We start from the raw sequence: 19,836 nt of genomic DNA, 5'->3' as shown, positions 1-19,836 counted from the left end.
AACCGACAAACACTTCTTTATAAAGTCAACTACATTCCAGACTTTTTTATGAACTCTGAGCAAATTATTTGCTCAAATGATTTACTATAAGCAAATTATCCTGTTAAATAGGCTAAATACATTTTATTAGCTTTTTTACTATTAATACATATATAATTGTCTTGATAATAAATGCTGTTTTATGATGCTTTCCAGACAACTCGGATTTAGGAAAATTCGTCTGGATTAAATAACAATAAACGTATTTAGTAACATTGAAATATTCATGCTACTAAGTTAATTATTTAGTAACATCAACATTTAAAGTGTTAAGAAACATTAGAAGAGCGCCATTCCAGAGTATATTTAGGTTTAATATTTCAAATCCGAGTTGTCTGGAAAGCAGCATTGCTTGTGGTGGGGTTTCCGAGTGTAGGCGTATCCTTTAATGCCGAATAAAAATGTAATTAATCTCAGTTTAAAAACATTGGATAAATCACATAAATTTAGATGCAGGAAGTATTTTATATAAATATTATTTAATATTATATAAAGTATTTTGCCTACTGGTAATTTTAAATACCACCGAGATTGCCAGTCACGTCGACTAATGAATATTCATGAGTAAACCTCCTACAGAAATCGTTGATTTGGCCAGACCCGCACATTTCGAACGTCATACCTTTCAACCTATCAGCGAGGACTACGATGGAAACGTTACGACGTTACGTATGCATTATTTATGAGCCGGAAGAGGTTTACTAGTTCGATGAGGGAAGAATGTTTTAAAAATGACAACAAATATTGCAGCGAGGGATCCACATTTCGAGTGTCCGTCATGGTAAATCTCACTGGAATGCTTACCGGTCACAGTGCATGAGTTAACTGTTTTTATACCCGGACAAATACTGTAGTTATTCAGGACAACTATAGTGTTTCAGATAGTATGAGAGATCCAGCACAAGAACTCAAGCTTAAATGTTTGACAAACAGCACAGAAAAAAAGCACATGCGTTTATTTAAACGATGGTATAATCTCAGAAACCACACGCTTTATATCGTCTTCATTTAATAAGGGAGATCTTTGCAGACTCGCTGAGTTTTGTTTTATTTCAGGGCAGGAAAGCCTCCCGCAGGACTTCATTTGGACGTGGTGAAAGGAGACAAACTTGTCGAGGTATTACACTGAACCGGCTTTTAAGGGTAGATTTTAACCAGCACATTTCCTGTAAACGAACGTTAATGTCTAAACATTATGAGGAGCCATGATAAATACAAGCACATAAGAAAGAGACAACAAGAATCTGCAAAATGTTGGTTATTGAAAAAAAGGGTATTTTGTGGTTACATTTTGAAAATTCTGTCATTATTGAGTATCATGCATTATGTAAACATCATTTAGTATAGCTTGTTCAAGATGAGAACAAAATGCAATTTGTATGATCCCTATTATAATTATTGACTTTTTGCAGATTTATCAATGGGTATGTAACATATGAGCATCAATGTATATACTGTACACACTGAGTCAAAACATTATGACCACCTGCCTAATATGGTGCTGGTGCCAAAAAGTTGCCAATCCGCCAATGCAAAATCCCTGATTGCGTCCTGTGGTAATGTATGTAGCACCAAAACACTTGTAGCAGCTCTGGGGAATTTGGAGGCAAGATCAACCCCTTAAACTCTTCATTATGTTACATAACTAAACAATGTTCGCAGCCTGGTAAGGTGCATTATCCTGTAAGTGTTTTACAATAATTTTTAGGTAGGTAGCATGCGTCAAATTTACCCCCACATGAATGGTAAGGCCCTGTGTTTCCCAGAAGAACATTGCACAGACCATCACATTCCCTCCATTTGCTTGTTCTCGTCTCATAGTGCATTCTGGTTTTGTGGTTTTCCCAGTTAAGCTTTGCATTTCAGCCATTCATATAATGAAAAAAATGTGACTAGTTAGTAGGGCTGGGCATCGTTTCAGATTGATCGATTTCGATTCCAAAGGCGTGAAAACTTATAACAGTCAAGCCGTTGTAGATCAAAAATATTTATTTTGCGGCTTTACTTACAGCTGAACACAAAAAGTGCTTTTAGGAGATGCAAAACTTTTTTACAAATATGGCTAGGTTAGCTCAAAATTAAAATTTTAAAATAATTTTCCCTCTTAATGTAACACCAACCTTAATGTTGTCGACTCAACAAAAGAAAATGCATGCATCCGTTTCACTATAAATGTTGTGATCAATCGTCACACTCCTCAGTTTTTGATTCGATATGATAAACCAACCGCAGATGCTTTTCCATATGTATGGTGGTCACACTAATCTTGCAACATAATAGTTTGTCACAGTAATTACATGTAGCTTTGTCTTTTTCTGATTTTGCAAAATGCAGCCATACTTTAGAGCATCTTCCATCATGGTCCATCGTGCAAACTGACTTTTAAGTATTTAAGCAGAAGGTTCTGCACACTGTACACAGCGGTCTAGCCTATAGGTCAGGTGACTCGAAATTCGATTCCCAACCCTACTCATTAGATCAGGCAGCTTCTTTTAAAGGTCTAGTAGTTCAGATGCTTGCATCCGTCCATTGTAGGAGTTTTAGGGTGTTTTCAAACCTGAGCCTTTGATTAGGAACCTGGTGCATTTTCTCCCTTGGTTCCGGTCGTTTATGAATATGAACATGGCAATCGTACTCCGATCCACACTAAAACAACCGCTCAGAGACCGCCTGAAGGAGGTGGTCTCGGCCTGACTGCAAACGAGTGGTTCAGAATATGTGTGAAAGCAATCCAGACCAACGAACAGGCTCTTATTGCTTTTTTAACCATGAACATACCTGATAGCTCTTTGGTGATACATTCTGGTGAACACACAAATGCCATTTAAAACAAAAGCGCACCCGTTTCTTAAAAAATGTCTCCGCAATTGGTGCATGGTAAGAATGTTGTCCCACTTTTTGATTCCTGCTTACAATAAACCAAAAAGCCACACAATAATCCTGCAAAGCTGCTGTCTGTCAATCCTGAATGACAACTTTAAGCAGAATTACGGAAAATTAACAGATGCACTCTGACCAATTAAATGAGAGTTTACTCGCACATGACTTGTATTTGCAAAGTCTAGTTCATTTGGAAATATTGCATTGTGAATGCAAACCGAACCAATGTTACATTTCAACATTGTGGCCATTTAACCCCGATTTCAGGGAAAAGCAATCTGTCTACAGGTGTGATAACACCTTTAGATGGTGAACAGGGGTCATCATAGGGACTGTGTGTTCCATAACCATCTTGAAACTTTTTTGTGACTTATTATGACACAGTAGAGCTGTTGGCTTGGACCACATGGGATAGTCTTCATTGCTTTTGTGGATCAACAAGCCTTGGGTGCCCAACACCCTGCCACCGGTTTGTGGTTTATCCCTCCCTGAATAACTGTTAGTAAATTCTCATCACCACTGACCACGAGCGACCCACAGTCCTTGTTGTTTCAGAGATGCTCTGACCCAATCACCTTGCCATAACAGTTTGGCCCTTGTCAGTCACTCAGATCATCTCTGCCCCTTTCACCTGCAACAAACATGTTGATTACAAGAAATGGTTGTTTGCTTGTCACTTAACCTACCCAGACCTTGCATAGCCATGTTTATGAGTTGATCAATGATTTTCACTTCACCTGTGACTGGTTATAATGTTTTGGCTCGTCATTATATGTGTGTGTATGGTGTATATATAGTGCAGTGTAAAAGAATCCATAATGTGCATTTTCTGTACAAAGTTTTATACAGACTTAGAATGACCTAAGGGTAAACGATGCAGGAAATGTACATATTTAAATTCTCATTCCTTTTGTTTTCACTAAAGATAAGTGGTAAAAAATAGAAACACATTTCTAACAGGGCTCAGTTACAGCCGTGAATGCAGCAGGACTGCACCAGATACTGACCTGACAGCCCGCAGCTCAGCTGAGACTGATGCATGCGTGACCATGGCTGTCAGATCGAAAACGGTGCTACAGAAAAACAAGACCCTGAGATTTAAGCTCTGAGAGGGGAGTCACTCTCTCAGGTGTTATAACTCTAGGGCACATTGTGACTCATTAATGTGACTCGTGAAGTTAAAGCTCACATAGCACACGCTGTTTCTGCTTATCTCATGTTAATCTTGAGTACCTATAGAATAGTATTACATCCTTCATATTTATTCATATCATATACATTTTATCAGATTTATAAAAGACAGATCTGCTGTATCGATTATTTCAGATTAAACCCGACCCCCTGAAGGCGTACTGCGTGTTGAGCGAGTCGCAAGCAGCACACACAAAACTCCCACTATCTCTGAATAACTTGTAAACACACATGTAGTGAATTATATTATATGAACTTATGTTACATTGCCAACAAAACACACACATTTGATGCAGTTTTACCTACCACATGCAACTCATGACCGCCCCATTTCAACAAAATCTAGCGTTAATAAACAGATATGCACAACTCCGGATAAAAAATGATATCAATTGTTTTTATAAAGCTTAAATTTACCATATAAACTAAAACACACTTCTCTGGTGACGTTGATTTCTTGTCAGCTGTTGGTTGGTGTGTGCGTGCACTATATAGGATAAAGTGCCCATGTAAGGACTTCCACTGTACTTCCCATTAAATTTGCCCATTTAAGAAATAAAACAAGATCGTTACGTATGAATCTTTCAAGTTAAAACAATAACTTTTTAAAACTTTTATGAACCCTGGCAAAGTGCATAAATCAAAATGCTTTTTTGACTCTTTGCCTATGTTTAGCTTAAGGAATTCAACTCTTAAACTGTGTTAATAAGTCAGAGTGAATGAAATGGCTTTAGATTCCCCCTCCTTAAGTTTATGCCCATGTAAAGAAGGTGGTGTGAAGATTTTTTTATATTCTTCAAGTTAATAATATATTACTTTTACTTTAACAGTTTAACAGAAGGTTGCCTAAAAACTAACCATAAACTTAAAACAATAAAACTTTATAAATAAACTTCATAAAGTATCATTTAGCTGATAACTTCTGAGTGGGTCATCTGAACAGAATTTAGATTATAGACTAAATCCACCAATTAACATTAGCAATGACCCAGACATTTATGTAGTCCCTACTGACACCTTTAGTTGACACATTTATTACATTGCAAAATGTATATTGTCAGATTTGTGCATGCGAATGTCAAAAAGGTAAAACGATGGACTAATGATGTGATGTCTACAGAAACTGATCATTGATGAAAAGAAGTACTATTTGTTTGGGAGAAACCCTGATGTCTGTGACTTCACCATTGACCATCAGTCATGCTCTCGTGTCCATGCGGCCCTCGTCTATCACAGGCATTTAAAAAGGGTCTTTCTTATTGACCTTAACAGCAGTAAGTGTATACAAATAAAAAAAAATTGTTATTTCATAAAAATCACTGTGTCGTGTGTTTCAGTGGTATGCAATGTTTGAATCAAATATTTACATTTATTTCATTGTAGCACATGGTACGTTCCTCGGACACTTACGCCTGGAGCCACACAAGCCTCAGCAGGTTCCTATCGACTCCACAATGTCATTTGGTGCATCAACCCGTGTCTACACCATCCGGGAGAAACCTCAGACCCAGCTGAGCTCTGGTGCAGGGGAGAGTAAAATTGGTGACGATGAGGAGCTTAAAGGGCTTCTGGGACTTCCAGAAGAAGAAACTGAACTTGATGTACGTACAGTACCTGTCATAATTTTGGCAGATTAGTCATGGTCCAGTTTTATCTAGTGCTGTTCAAGTTTTCCCATAGATTATATAGACCAGTAGCCTAGAAATCTAGACGCACCCTAGCAGCCGCAAAATATATTTGCAGGCACTCTCCATAGACTTAAGAGCTCCAAAAACCCAAATTGTGTCAGGCCAATCACATTGTGTATAGTGTATGCGGGGCGGGCTTAACATAATGACGACAGTTCCCAGGCACTTGAAAACAAATAATGGCTGCTGCTGGCGAACAGCTGTCTTTTGAATCAGCTTTGGCCCCGACTCTGAGGACTTAGAATTATGTTTTTCTTTGAGAAAAGAGCAAAGAACCCTACTAGAAGTCCTTTTTAAGCAAGGAAGATGTGTTTGGAGTTTTGCCGACTGGTTACGGTAAAAGTTTAATATTCCAATTAGCTCCACTGGTGGGGAAGCGCATAGGACTCGGCCACAATCCGCTTGTGATTGTTGTTCTGATTGGGCAAGCGCTATCCTGTTGCGTGCAAAGGCATTTTGAAGGACAACCTTTTATCCCGCCCCTCGGATTGAGCCGTCTGTGTGACGAGTTGCCAGACCTTAAATCTTGATTTAGGTCTGACTAACCAGGCTAATAGACCAGGGGAGTCAAACCCTGCTGGTGCCATCTCACCATAAACCTGCAGATGTTGATTGATTATATGGTTTAGGTCTGTTTTATTTGTGTTGGAGTTTCTTTTTAGGAAGAAATTAAGACCTAAGTTCATGAATGACTGCTATGCAGGAGTTCTGTTACTTTTAAGAATCTATTGCATCCAGAATTTTAAACAGCAAAGCTCTGAAGTAACCATATATGGTGTTTGCACTCTGGTTGAAAATAACCCTTTGAAAAATTAAAAGAGAGAAAAACGCATTTCCTGTCCAAACTTTTGAGTGATAGTTAGCACTCATGTTACAAGATGTTGAACTCGTGTTTAAATGATAGAACTGTTACTTCCTCAACATTTCTTGGTTTCTTTTTTGGCTCTTATGGCAGAACCTGACAGAGTTTAACACTGCTCATAACAAGCGCATCTCTACCCTCACTATAGAGGAGGGCAATCTGGATATTCAAAGGCCCAAGAGGAAAAGAAAAAACTTCAGGGTGACCTTCACCGAAGAGGATGCGATCATTAACCCAGGTAACGTCATACAGCAAATACCTGTGGAAGTAATGTGTGAACCAACACAGAATCACAAATCAGATTTCTTGTAACCTGTGGAATGTGAGCGAACCTATTAAAAATGAGAGAATTATTTCGGCCCCCTTAAAGTGAATTTGGATTTACCTATCCTTAGTAATCGATGTGAATTTGTAAAAAAAATACATATGAACAACTATAATCATCTCGGATGGCTTGAGTAAATCATGATATAATTATGATATTTGGTTGGAGCTATAATCTAAACCCTATCTGGTAATCCCCCCTAAAGGTTGTGAAGAGTAAATCTGTGTGATCGGTGCACTTTACTTTAGTCTTGCACGGCTAATAAAACACAGCTCTGACTGTATGAGAAATGTAGCTTTTAAGCAGTGATATTTCTCAGAAAATATTTCTCACAAATGTCACTTGTCAGATATCACACATGTATCTGTGACAGCCCTAGCTTCTGTTAACCACGAAATTCGCATAGCAGCCCATATATGTCAAACAGGAAGCTGTGGTCATAAAAGCAGATTAAGCACAATAGTTATTGTTCTAGAGTAGACAGACAAGATGTCTTGTCTCTACTCCTGGAGGGCCAAGTTTATTTCAACCCTGCTCCATCACACCTGCTTGTCATTTTCAAGCAATCCTGATTAACATTGATTATGTGATCCATGTGCGTTTGATTAGGACAGCGGAGATGTGTCCCAAATTATACACTATACACCAGGGTCTCTCTCACATAGCAGCAGTATACAATTATCAGTCCACAGTTTGGTGTTTTTACAGGAGAGACAATGCATTTTATAGCCAAACTTACACCTATTAATTTTGTGGGCTTACAACTGCTTCTTCGGGCAATGCCCGGCCTGCCAGTAAAATTGTACTGGATAACTTGTTGGCTCTCACGTGGCACCTTTCAGTCTTAAAGGTCCATCTAGCAGTGAGATTATGAATTGCAACCAAAAGCTCAGTCCACGGCTTACCGCTTTCATTCGAAAAGCATACAGAAGCTATAGTAGCAGACATGTCATCATCTGAGACAACGTAGGGACAAAACGTGCCCTTTAGAACAGTTTGTCTGTTTTGGGCTACTGTAGAAACATGATGGGGCAAAACAATAAAGTTTGTATTTAGTTATGTATATTATATTGCATTTCTTTCAAGATATCCTTTTAAAAGTTACACAATGCACTTTTAAAGTACAGTGCATGAAGTTTACAGCAAAGCGCGTCACCGGATTGCTTTGTTATTTTCTGCACCATTAATGCAATATTTTTCAATGCAATGCAACCCAATTGAACGACAGCTTCAGTTTCTGACTGTTTACTATTAAGAATAAAATCCGACCAACTAGTGTATGTAAACCATTGTGAAAATAATATTAACATCAATTAACTTTCATGTTTGCGTCTGTCAATATGATAATAGACACATTTCCAGATTTACACTTGTGATTGTCAGTCCTAAACATTAACAGTGTGAACATCTGCATATCCCTCACTAAAGAGATGATGATGTTTGCATAATTATTAATAGCTGTGTAAATTTCAGCTTTGTTTACATTTCCTCCTGCCACTTTCAAGTCCCCTGTGATAATTCTGACTAATTCTGATGGAGAGCTAGTGCAATTTTAAATAGCTATGTTCTGCTCTCTTAAAGCAACACTATGTAGTTTTTTTAACTTTAAATAATGTCTCTAAAATTATTTCCGTGATAGAACAACTTTTAACTGGACAAATTGTACTGTTGCTGCAACATGAGCAGCCTCCTAGCTGCTACAAGCACACTCTGAAAGTGGCGGTGGAGGGTAGGAAACACAGCCCCGCCCCTCCCCATGCCTGCAGTAGAGTGTCTGATACCAGGCACTGTTGCGCTTTTCAACCACAAGGGGGAGCTGTAAGTCATTTTTACATGGAAACTACATAGTGTTGCTTTAATATGAAACCACCATAGTTTTGTTCCATTATTCTCAATCATTTGCATATTAAACTGCATATTAAATGTTTTGACTTGTGCACTTCATATTGGAGGGAGGGACTATTGTGTAAATTGTGTTAAAAGGGAGACCTGCTGTCTTAGACACTATGCACTTATTTCATATTCGCCAGCATTTTTGTGATTTTCACAAAAGTTTCACAAAATGTCTTCCAGGAATATTTTCTAATATAAATATATAAACATACTAATATATCAAATGAAGGAACAGACCCTCTGTTTTCAAACAAACAAACAAAACAGGAACAACTTTCATCCTATCTTCATTTGTTCTCTTTTTATAACCTCTTAAATATGGTTAGGTTTCTTCAAAAAATACCAAATTTGTTTTTGGATTTGTTTTTGCTTCAGTTTTTTATAAATAGCGGAATTACAGATTACCATAAAAAATCATCAGGGAAGCGTCATTGGCAGGGAAATGTTTTCTTTTAATTGACGAGATAACTAGAGAAAGAGTTAAACTATGCTCCTCATAACGTCAAACACATACTGTTACACAAAATCATTTAGTTTATTGTACTTTTGATGTCAGGGTAATGATCAATTTATAGTACAGAAACCATGTAAATAGTGCATAAGTGTACAATTTGAAATCCACCACGGGTCTCCAAGAGCCAGGTTAAAGAGCTCGGGTGCGTCTCAGTCAGCTTTCTTGTTCAGAAGTCAGGGCACTGATCAGGGAGTCACCCATTTTAGTGCCGTTTCCACTGCAAAATCCTCTCAGTGCTCTGAAATGTTAGTTTCCTAAAAATCCCACAATGCAACGCAAAAACCTGCATCGCTGCTACCTGTGTTCTCTTATGCTGGACTCACACTACTGGATTATCAGCCCGAATTTATCCCGTTTTTTCCCTTCGAGAATCCAAGAGAAAATCGGGTCATGGATCTCAATGGGCTACGAAGTAAATACCATAAATAACCACAAAAGTTATTGATTTTTTTGGACAACATTCTGAAATCACTGCACTCATATCATTACATTATCACACAATTATTTATTTGAAATACAAATGATCTGCTGGAACCTCACTAAAGTGCACTGCAGGCAATGCGCATTAAATACACCTGAGAATCTGCTGTGCCTCAGCTCGACAGTTTCCAAAGCCATCGGTATTGTAAATACTGAATTTAACCTACACTCTAAAAAAGAATGTGTTAATTTTTTAAACATTGTTTTGTGTCATTGTAACACATTATGAATGAATAAATGAATGAGATTTTATTATTGTGTCATGCGTAAGAATACGCTCAGCCCTCATGGGCTTACAAGACACAGATATAGTTATACATAGATTATTATATAGATTAGTATACAGATATAAAAGAATTCATGTACAACATAAATATACAGGATAAACAGATCCAAGACACTAAAGACAGGCAAAAAAAAAACACAATAAAGATAATAATAATAAATGTATTCAGGTTCCAACATATATTTAATTGCGCATCCCTGTATTCTCATTTATTAGTCCAGCGCAGATCATTATTACATTTAATTAAACAGGCTAGCTTGTCTTCTTTTCCAAGCCTTTACAACAAAATTTGCAAACCTAAATACGTCATCATAATTAAACAGACATAGTAATTTTAGATCATCATCAAACCAAAATATTTTTGAAATTTGTCGTGTAACTTCCAGAAACAACGAGTCTCTTAGGTCATCATAATGTGTACAAAACAAAAGGAAATGAGATTCACTTTCCACTTCACCAAGATCACATAACACACATAATCTATTTTCCTCTGGAATATTTTTGAATCGACCAACCTCATTGGCTAAAGGCAAAATCCCACATCTCAGCTGTGCAACCAATGACCTTTGGCTTCTAGATAAACGAGATGGGACATATAGTTCTGATCTAAAGTTCTGTTTGAATTGCATATATGTTCTTCATTTTGGCTCATCTTGCAAGAGGAGTAGATGAGTTTGTGCTAAAATGTGCCTGCATCTACAGTATGCCTGCAACCAAAGACTGTCTGAATAATGCGTTCTTAAAAGGTATAAGGATTGTTGCCTCATAAACGAGAGTTGAGGAGAAATCACCTAGGTTTTAATCTAGGTTCTAAAGTGTAGAAAGCTGTTAGCAAATGTAAATATAAACAATTATGAATAAGAAATGTCAATATTTCCATTCCATACATCTGCTTCCCTGACGTAAAGTGCTCGCTCTGATGCTCGGCATGATGATCTTAATAATATCCTGTAGTGTATGATGCACTATGATTTTCAAATCTTCTAGTTTAAAGGAATAGATTAGGTGGATTAAAAATCTGTCATTATTTACTCGCTCTCATGTTGTTACAAACCTGTATTCATTTCTTTGTTTTAATGAACATGAAGGAAAGATATTGTAAGAAATGTTTCTAAACATTCACTTCCATTGTAGGAAAAAAGAATACTATGAAAGTGATTTTGGCTCAGGAACGGTGGTAATGAAAGTGTGGTTAATTCAGCAAGTATTGATTCATCAGTTGAACTGCAAATTTTTTTTTAAAATCCCTGATGACAAAGTTTCGTGACTGGTACGATGATCTTAAGTAAATAGTTTACAAATCAAAATATATTAATGTATTTGCATTGTATTGTGTGTGTGTGTGTGTGTTAACTTTTTTTATACAGGAAACCTGGCTGCTTATATTCTGATTTTAAACCTGATTCATGTATTATCTTTTATTTTGTTGCTTTTTTACATTTCAAAGGCAGAATAATGTAAAATCAGTGTGTTTGAGATCTGTTATAAACTAATGACCCATAGGACTGTATAGCAGTTCTTTTTCTAATATCTGCTCCCTTTTAATACACTTTGAATACATCATGTTAATTGTTTCTCATTAAAACTCTTTTAGAAGATGTTGACCCCTCCGTTGGACGTTTTAGAAACATGGTCACAACAGCTGTTGTACCTATTAAGGTAATTTTTAGGGCCATTACATCTAAAATCGCTCACTAGTTTAAAGGTACTTATGTAATTATATCTTTTTTATTATGTAATAATTTTTTTTTCTTTATGTGCATAACCCACAGAAAAAGAGAATGGAAAGCATTCATGCGCTAGGAATTGAGGAAACCATAACGCGACACATGCACACTTTTCCCTTGCGTGGTGGACTCTATAGAGACCTTCCTCCTACCAGTCACGAAGCTCAGCTTACAGGAACTCCTAGTGGGGCCACGATTTTGGGAGGACTACCATTACCCTTGCCCAACCCTGCACCAGATGTGGACTTTGCCAGTGAAACACCACAAGTCCCGGTCACCCTCAATCCCACACCCTTAACTGGTCCATATGTATCAGAGTTCCTCAATGAACCCCGCAAAAAGAAATATGCAAAAGAGGCATGGCCTGGAAAGAAGCCCACCCCATCGTTGCTTATTTAGCCACAAAAATAGCACAGGATGTGGTTGACAGGTCCCTTCACATAAACTTTGTCATGCTTGAAGTTGACAGTAGGTACAAAACGATTATAGAAAGCATTGTATTAAAAGACTTTATTTGAGCTTTAAAGCAACATTTCTGACAGAAATCATTATTTGCTCACCTACATGTCATTTCAGCACACTGTCTTTATTTTTTTTGTGTGTGTGAAATAGGGGATTTTAAAATCTTCCACAGTTTGTTTTTCTTACATTGACGATGACTGGTAATTAAATATAAATGTATAATCATCGTCAGTATGTGTGTATGTATGTGTATATTTAAGATTATAGATTTTATATAAAACAGTTCATCTAACTTGTGTTCTATATTACAAACATTTCTAAAGTCAATAGCTGTTTGTGAGAAATCGAGTCATGTTGATGTTCACTACTTATCTTTCCCTTTGTAATCTTATTTGTGCTCATTAAGTGCAGCCACTGCAGGGTTATTATCATGAATGAAAACTATTGCAAAAACTAAAACTATTGAAACTAAACTGAAATAAAATAAAAATGAAGGTTTCCACTAAAAACTACAACTATAATGTGGACCTGCAAAACAAACTAAAACTCAATACATTTTAGGAAAACAACCTTTCGTTTTTCGCATTTTAAAATGCGAAAAACATCATCTCATTGCTAACGGTTAGTTTATAAAGACTACCTGTCTTCTGCTGGCAAACCATTATAATAAATGAAGAAGGCTTAATTATTTCAGTGTACTGTTCACCAAAGCATTTAAACATGCCTGAAAACGGCGATCGCTTGCTTGGCAGTGTTAGCTGACGCTTTTTTGTTGCTATGATAGGAAATGTCTGCTGAACTAATGTATGTTAGTACAGGGATGTCTTCTGGTACAGAAATGGCCACTCGTAGACAGAACATTAAACTGTGCATTGATTTTTAGTTGTTGTGAACGGACATAAGTTTGTACAAGTAGGTATGCTGATTTACTCTAAATCTGCTGGCTTGTTTATAATCAAACATGTCTATTTATTTATGTGTCTTTGCCCAGCATAAATAACCTAACAGAATTTAAAGTGTTGGTTGGTGTGGTATTTGTCTCGCCATTCCTCCGCTTTAATTGTCAGGACTAAATAAAAAACAAACCTTATTTTTAAAAAATCCTCTTATTATTCTCTTATTTTTAACAATTCTGTAATTGGCAAGGTGTATGTATAATTTTGACGATGGTACGCTAGCATTATAGTACGCTACACTCCAAAAATGGCTTGGTTTTTTTGACCAATAATGGGTAAATATTGGACAGAACACATGCTGGGTTAAAATGACCCAATGTTGGGTTGTTGTTGTTATGCAACCATTGTATATAATAACCCAGCAGTTGGGGTAAAAAACTCAGCAGTTGGGTCAAATTTTAACCCAGCACGTGTTCTGTCCAATATTTACCCATTATTGGTCAAAAATAACCCAGCCAGTTTTAGAGTGTAAAACTAAATAAAAACTCAAAGTAATGATTTTTGAAAAAAAAATAGAAACTAAATTAAAACTATTTATGCACCACTAAAAAGAACTTAAACTAAACTGAAATAAAATAACACATTACAAAACTAAATAAAAATAAAAACTAGTATTTTTTTACTATAATAACCCTGTGCCACCGTCCAAAATAGCACATTTGCAGTTTCTTTTTGTCAAATAAGTTCATAGGTGTTGCAACATTTTAATTTTTATAGTTAAAAATTTGTGAACCGGTTCCAAAGCTTGGTAGTAAACAACCAAACAAAAACGTTATTTGCATAAGCCAAATAGACACAGAGTACTGATGAAGCACTGCATTTTGTAAACCAATGTATTGCTCTCAGTGGTTCTCAATTCAGCTTCATTTTAATCCCTTGGGGGGCTCCACACTACATTATTTTGAGTGAATTTGGCAGGTGGCATTTTCCTTGATTGATAATGTGCAATCATTTTGAGACCAATGAAACATTGGGAAAATTCAATTTTTGATTGTTTTTACGTACATTTTATGTGTCTCCACTCGCATATTTTATTTCGGCATTGCTAGCGCTTCTAGTTTGTCACTCTCATGGTCCTCGATGACTCTTTGATCTCTCTGCTGCCCATCTGACTCCTCACCTGCTTTTATCTTTGGGTTTTTTCCTGTGCTGACTGGGCTCCCCAATAGCAAACTGGACTTACTCAAGCTCGTCTCTCTCCCCTGCTGTAATTGTTAGCTTGGGCAGCAACCCTAATGTTCAGCTTTATTAATAAAGTGCTGATTTCTCTTCGCAGTTCGTTTTGAGGATGATCGTGACAGCGACATTAGCTACTAAAAGTTGCTTTTAAAAAATTAATGTTTAAAACATGCTGAAACATCAACCAAATGCCATTTAAGTTGCTGAAATGCACTGCACCTTCATGTAGGCTAGCTCGTTTTTGTTTGCGTGCTAACGCCATTTCAATGAAGCCCAGACAAGTTGATTCAATTTAAAACTTTAAGTATTTTTTTGCCAAAATATTTTTATTAAGATTTTCTTCATGCATATATAATCACATTAATATATTTTTAAGTTAAACAGTTAATTTTAAGTTAAATCTACTTAAAATTGCTGAACAGGCTATTTACATTTAATGTTTTTCAGCAATATATTTTTGTAAGATTAACTAAACAGACTGCTTCTACAAATGGTCAGTTAACAATATGAGAACCTTTATTTCACACAAAAAACTTGTAATATTGAGAGAATGCTCTTTGCCTTCCAAAGAAGAGGCCACATTGCAAAACAAAGATAAAATCAAGTAAAGCAAAGGTTTTAACTTCACACTCAACACACACGTCTAATAATGGTGACAGTAATCAAATCTCAGGAAGTGGAAAGATGAGCTCTTGACTTTACCACAAAATTAAGCAAAAATGATAACAAAAAACAACTGCAGTAGTATAAATGAAGACAACAAACAGCAAAACAACACTCATATAACAGTAGCAGTTTATTTATGCATGCTACAATGCATGATGGGTAAATTTTTCAAATCCAGAGACTTAAATAAGCTAAAATCATTTGATTTAACTCAAAAGTTAAATGAGAGAAATCATGCAATTTGTACTTTTAAACTTAAATTCGTCAGTGTTAAGTGTACTTATTTATTTGAGTTAAAACAAAAGAGGGTTAACAGTGTTGCATGAAGTTAGTTGCAGTCATTGGATGAATTCATTTACATATTATTAACAAAATCATTATATCAAAGTATATGACTGAATTAAGCTCTCCAATTTAATACATGTCTGTTAAAAAAAATGTGGGGCACACATTCTTTCCGGGGGGCCTTGCCCCCCCGCCCCCTGTGGCACCAGGCTCCAATAAACAAAATCATACAAAATGCTGAAAAGTATTGATGGATTAAATTAGAGGTGATTCTAGGGTTAGAGCTTTAGGGGTGCTGAGCACAATACCCTGTATATTCACATAAAACCATGGGGGGGGCTGGGGGCATGCTCCCCTATAAGAACATTTTAAAATTACATATTTTAAAGATGAATTTTGAGATGGGCTACAGCAGCAGTGTGGGTATGGTTTTATGTAAATATACAGGGTATTGTTTTAAGTCTTTGGTAAAATGACAAATCTCCTAATTTATAACTTTTATGCCTACAACATATGGTAGGTTTATTAATAGTGTGTTAATTTACAGATTTTCTTTTAACAGTCCTTTAATTGAGCTATTACCTTTACTATATGTCTAAAACAAAACACTTGTGACTCCTGCACTAAGGGTTAAAAACGTTATCCCCTTCATATTAATTTACGTGTGACAAACTAAAATAAATATTCATTGTCTAGTATGATGGTCAGACACTGGTATACAGTACGCTTAGGTTACTCACGTAACCCCGGTTCCCTGAAATAACGGGAACGAGCATTGCGTCAGTTTGCTGACGCTATGGGGGAAACTCCTGTTTACTCCGCGATAGAAGCCTATTGGTTAACGTCTGTAGAAAATACAGACCAATGACGTTTGAGCCCGAGTGCAGCGTGGCACACGTCCTTATATAAGCCCGGGATCAAGCATCAAGAGCTCATTATTATTCGACTGAAGCGCGCAGCAGAATAATGGCCGTTTCACACGGTACGCGGTAAGCGGCAAAATCGCTGCGCGGCTTCAGCTTTTCTCTTGTATTGGAAGCTTTTTGTGCAGCATTTTGTGCAAATATGTTTATCTTCAACGGCACCTGTCATGAAGTACCATGTCCAGAGAAGGAATAGGATTTTGGGTGCACGAGCAAGGCGTGTGGACCAACTCCGCTTCACCTCTGTAACCGCCCCCGTTTTGCCGCTTTCCGCACGTCTCCTATTGAAAAAGAACTAAACACTCGCAGTTGCCGCGTACCGTGTGAAACGGCCTTAACACTCGCTGCGTAGACGAGACGAGATTGTGTCAGCTACGCAATGCTCGTTCCCGTTATTTCAGGGAACCGTGGTTACGTTAGTAACCTAAGCGTTCCCTTTCAATACGGTTCACTTCGCATTGCGTCAGTTAGCTGACGCTATGGGGGAACGTAATCCCATCCAGCCGTGCATACACAACGGACTGAAGTTCCTTACCGGAGAGACACTGTATGTGGCCCTATATCCAGCATATTCACAGCTTTAAAGCAAAGTGTAAGCACCATATAAAATGTTAACGCGCATACGGTGGGGTTTTAAACACACCGGGAAGCACATAACATAGCACAAGACGGCGAGATCACAGAGCGCGCAGCGGGTGTGCGAGAATTAAGTAAGTTTAGAGTCACATTGGTGAGCTCGCTGAGCGCACCGCGGCGTACACATAAAACGCATGAATGAGCGTGCATGGTTAAGCCGAGAGAACCTGCGCTCCTAGGGCAGGGACGCCTAAGCTGTAAAATCTGACAAACGTAGACGGCGAAGACCAGCCAGCCGCGTTGCAGATATCAAGAATAGATACTCCAGTAAACCAAGCCCATGATGAAGCCAACTTCGCGCAGAGTGGGCTCTAACATCATAGCTCATGAGGAAGGCGTGAGCCAGTGCGATGGCTTCAATGATCCTTCTTAATAGTCACTGTTATTAACCGGCATATTTAGTGAGTGATCTGCGAAGCTCACGAATGGCCGATCTGACTATAATATGCGGCAGAACGGTTCGTAGCGTGGGATTATACAGATACCACAATAGTGTGAACCCAGGTGAGCCCTCGAGCGCATCGGGGATGCATATACAGTAGGTAATATTATAGTGCACAGGTCGGTGAGCTTCCCAAGCGCGCCGTAAATGTGTACTGACAATAAATTGCACAGGCACAAGTGAACACTTGAGTACATTGTGAATGCATATAGATGGATCAGAGTGTTATAGTGCACAGGCCGGCAAGATTCTCGAGCGCGCCGTCGTGTGTCCTGATAATAAACTGTGCGCACACAGGTGAACCCTTCAGTGCACCGTGAATGCGTATAGATAAATCAGTGCACAGAACATGCCGTGAATGTGTACAGATATGATTGATGAATGTAACGGTGGGTACACAACGCACAGTGAACGTACACAGATGAACAACAACAGTGTGTATGTGTCACAAATGGATAACACAGCCGTGTATACAGGTGAGCTTCTCCAAGCGCATCTTTAGTGTGTACCAAAATCTTATAGCGTGCATAGGTGAGCTTCTCTAAGCGCACGGTGGATGCATATAATTAAAACCATATCGTGCATACAGGTGAGCTTACGGGCGCACCTTTTAATGCAACAAACCCCAGTAGCGCGCAAGGCAGTGATGTCGATGCTGTAAAATTGACAACGTGGACGGAAAGGACCAGCTGGCCATGTCACAAATGTCAAAATGAGAAACCTCTAAGACTATGCCCGAGATAAAGCTAACCCACACATGGAGTAGGTTTAACCACGAGTGATCATAATTTGTGAGGGAGGTGATAACTTCAACGATCCATAACTAACCTGTGTTGACAGGTGCGCTAGTGAGTGATCTGTGAAGCAGACGAACAGAGGATCGTCTGATGCATGTCAGACGTATCTGTCATTCAGGACCTTGGATAGTTCCAGAGCGCTGCGCCTCGGGCACCGTCCGCATCTGAGAAATGACAGGCTTGTGAATTAAAAGAATGGCCGGCCGCCGCCACATAGATATTAGCGTGGTTGAGAGATCCGCCGTGCACGAGCCTCTGTAGTGAGGAGAAAAGTGTTCCACACCACAATTCGCGGGGGTTTAGATTTTTCGCCATCACCAGACAAAGATAGATCAGACTTTGCATAAGGACGCCTCGCGAAAGGGGTCCTAGCAGCTCGTGTCAATGTGTCATAAGGCATGTAGGTCGTGTCTCACGGATGCAATCTCCACACGCCCGTCGTAACGGGGGAATATGTCTGCACCTTGGTGGTTTAAGCACGAGATGCTTATCACTCTGATTGAACATAGCTTATAAAAGCGATGCAATGAGCTTATAAAGGAGATGACTAGTCAGCGTGTACAGGGGCGAGATCTCAGCCTGGCTCGGTGAATAATGAAAACCAGCGTAGTTTGCTCGACCGCATTATCACCATAACACGGTCGAGAGTGCTGCAGTGCTAAAATCACCCCCTTAAATGGAATGTATGTACAGTACGAGGTGATTGATATGAGACAAACGGGCGTTCCACGCGCCGAAGGCTGATTGCCGTTGCAAGGCGTGTCCAACCCACAGCAGATGCACTTCATGCAGCCGTGTGTAACTCAAAGCATAAGCATCCCGGCCATCAGCTCGGGGCAGGACCTTTGCTTAGTCAAGCTAAAGTGGTCTTATGAACAGAATGCCACGATATTCAGCTTTCTGGGACTCGCTAGGGGGGTACGTGAGCCCGCCTTAAACGAGATGCCGTGCGTTTGACTGTGAGCGCGCTCTGGTGTTAAGCTCGCTTTCCGAGCGTCATAAACGAAACTCATTGTGGCGGGTAGCAAGCTCACTTGAGGTTGATATTACCCTTAATATCTCCGAGTATTGGAGCGGAGGTGTGAGCGTCTTTGGAACCACTGATATAAACCAGCCAAATGGCCGAAAAACGTCATAAACTGCTTGGCTGAAAGCTTTGAGTGGCCGTCCGGAGAGGGCGCGATTCAAACGCTTGGAGCCATGAAAAGGTCTGAGGCTGCCGTCTCTCTAGGAAGAGAAAATAACAGCCATAAGACCGTGCTCGCTTGCACCGTCAGTATCGTAGAGGATAAACTGAGGTGGGCTGCGAGCGAATTTCAGCGAGAAAGCGTATGAATTATTGTTTAGAATCCGGGAATGGATCGCCAACGGCGAGCGTCGATATAATTATGGACAGCGGGCCGTGTGTGCGTATATTGACTGCATGTCGGTAAGGCAAAAAAGGGTTTAGAGACACCGTACAGCCGTGGGGTGTCAATACACAGTATAGCAGTGGTTTTCAAACCCTGGGTCGCGAAAATTAAAAACTGGGTTGCCACAAAGATTTAAAAAAAAATTCTAAAATAATTTATTACATTTTATTATAAAAACTTTAATAATTACAAC

At 38.6% G+C, this 19,836-nt stretch overlaps 1 protein-coding gene and 1 non-coding gene across 2 annotated transcripts; both read left to right on the top strand.

Moving 5' to 3' along the window:
- Positions 1-682: 682 nt before the first annotated feature.
- On the top strand, positions 683-13,437 carry ppp1r8b (protein phosphatase 1, regulatory subunit 8b). Its single transcript, XM_065246370.2, has 7 exons — positions 683-820; positions 1,096-1,156; positions 5,231-5,384; positions 5,494-5,711; positions 6,754-6,898; positions 11,753-11,817; positions 11,931-13,437. Exons 1-7 carry the CDS (start codon positions 771-773, stop codon positions 12,282-12,284), a joined length of 1,047 nt encoding a protein of 348 aa, XP_065102442.2. The 5' UTR covers positions 683-770; the 3' UTR covers positions 12,285-13,437.
- On the top strand, positions 3,910-4,072 carry LOC135728436 (small Cajal body-specific RNA 1). Its single transcript, XR_010525580.2, has one exon.
- Positions 13,438-19,836: the final 6,399 nt, after the last annotated feature.

This window comes from Paramisgurnus dabryanus, chromosome 13 (assembly GCF_030506205.2).
Source record: "Paramisgurnus dabryanus chromosome 13, PD_genome_1.1, whole genome shotgun sequence".
NCBI lineage: Eukaryota > Metazoa > Chordata > Actinopteri > Cypriniformes > Cobitidae > Paramisgurnus > Paramisgurnus dabryanus.
The sequence above is the reverse complement of the archived record's forward strand: the minus strand, read 5'-3'. Positions and strand labels throughout refer to the sequence as shown.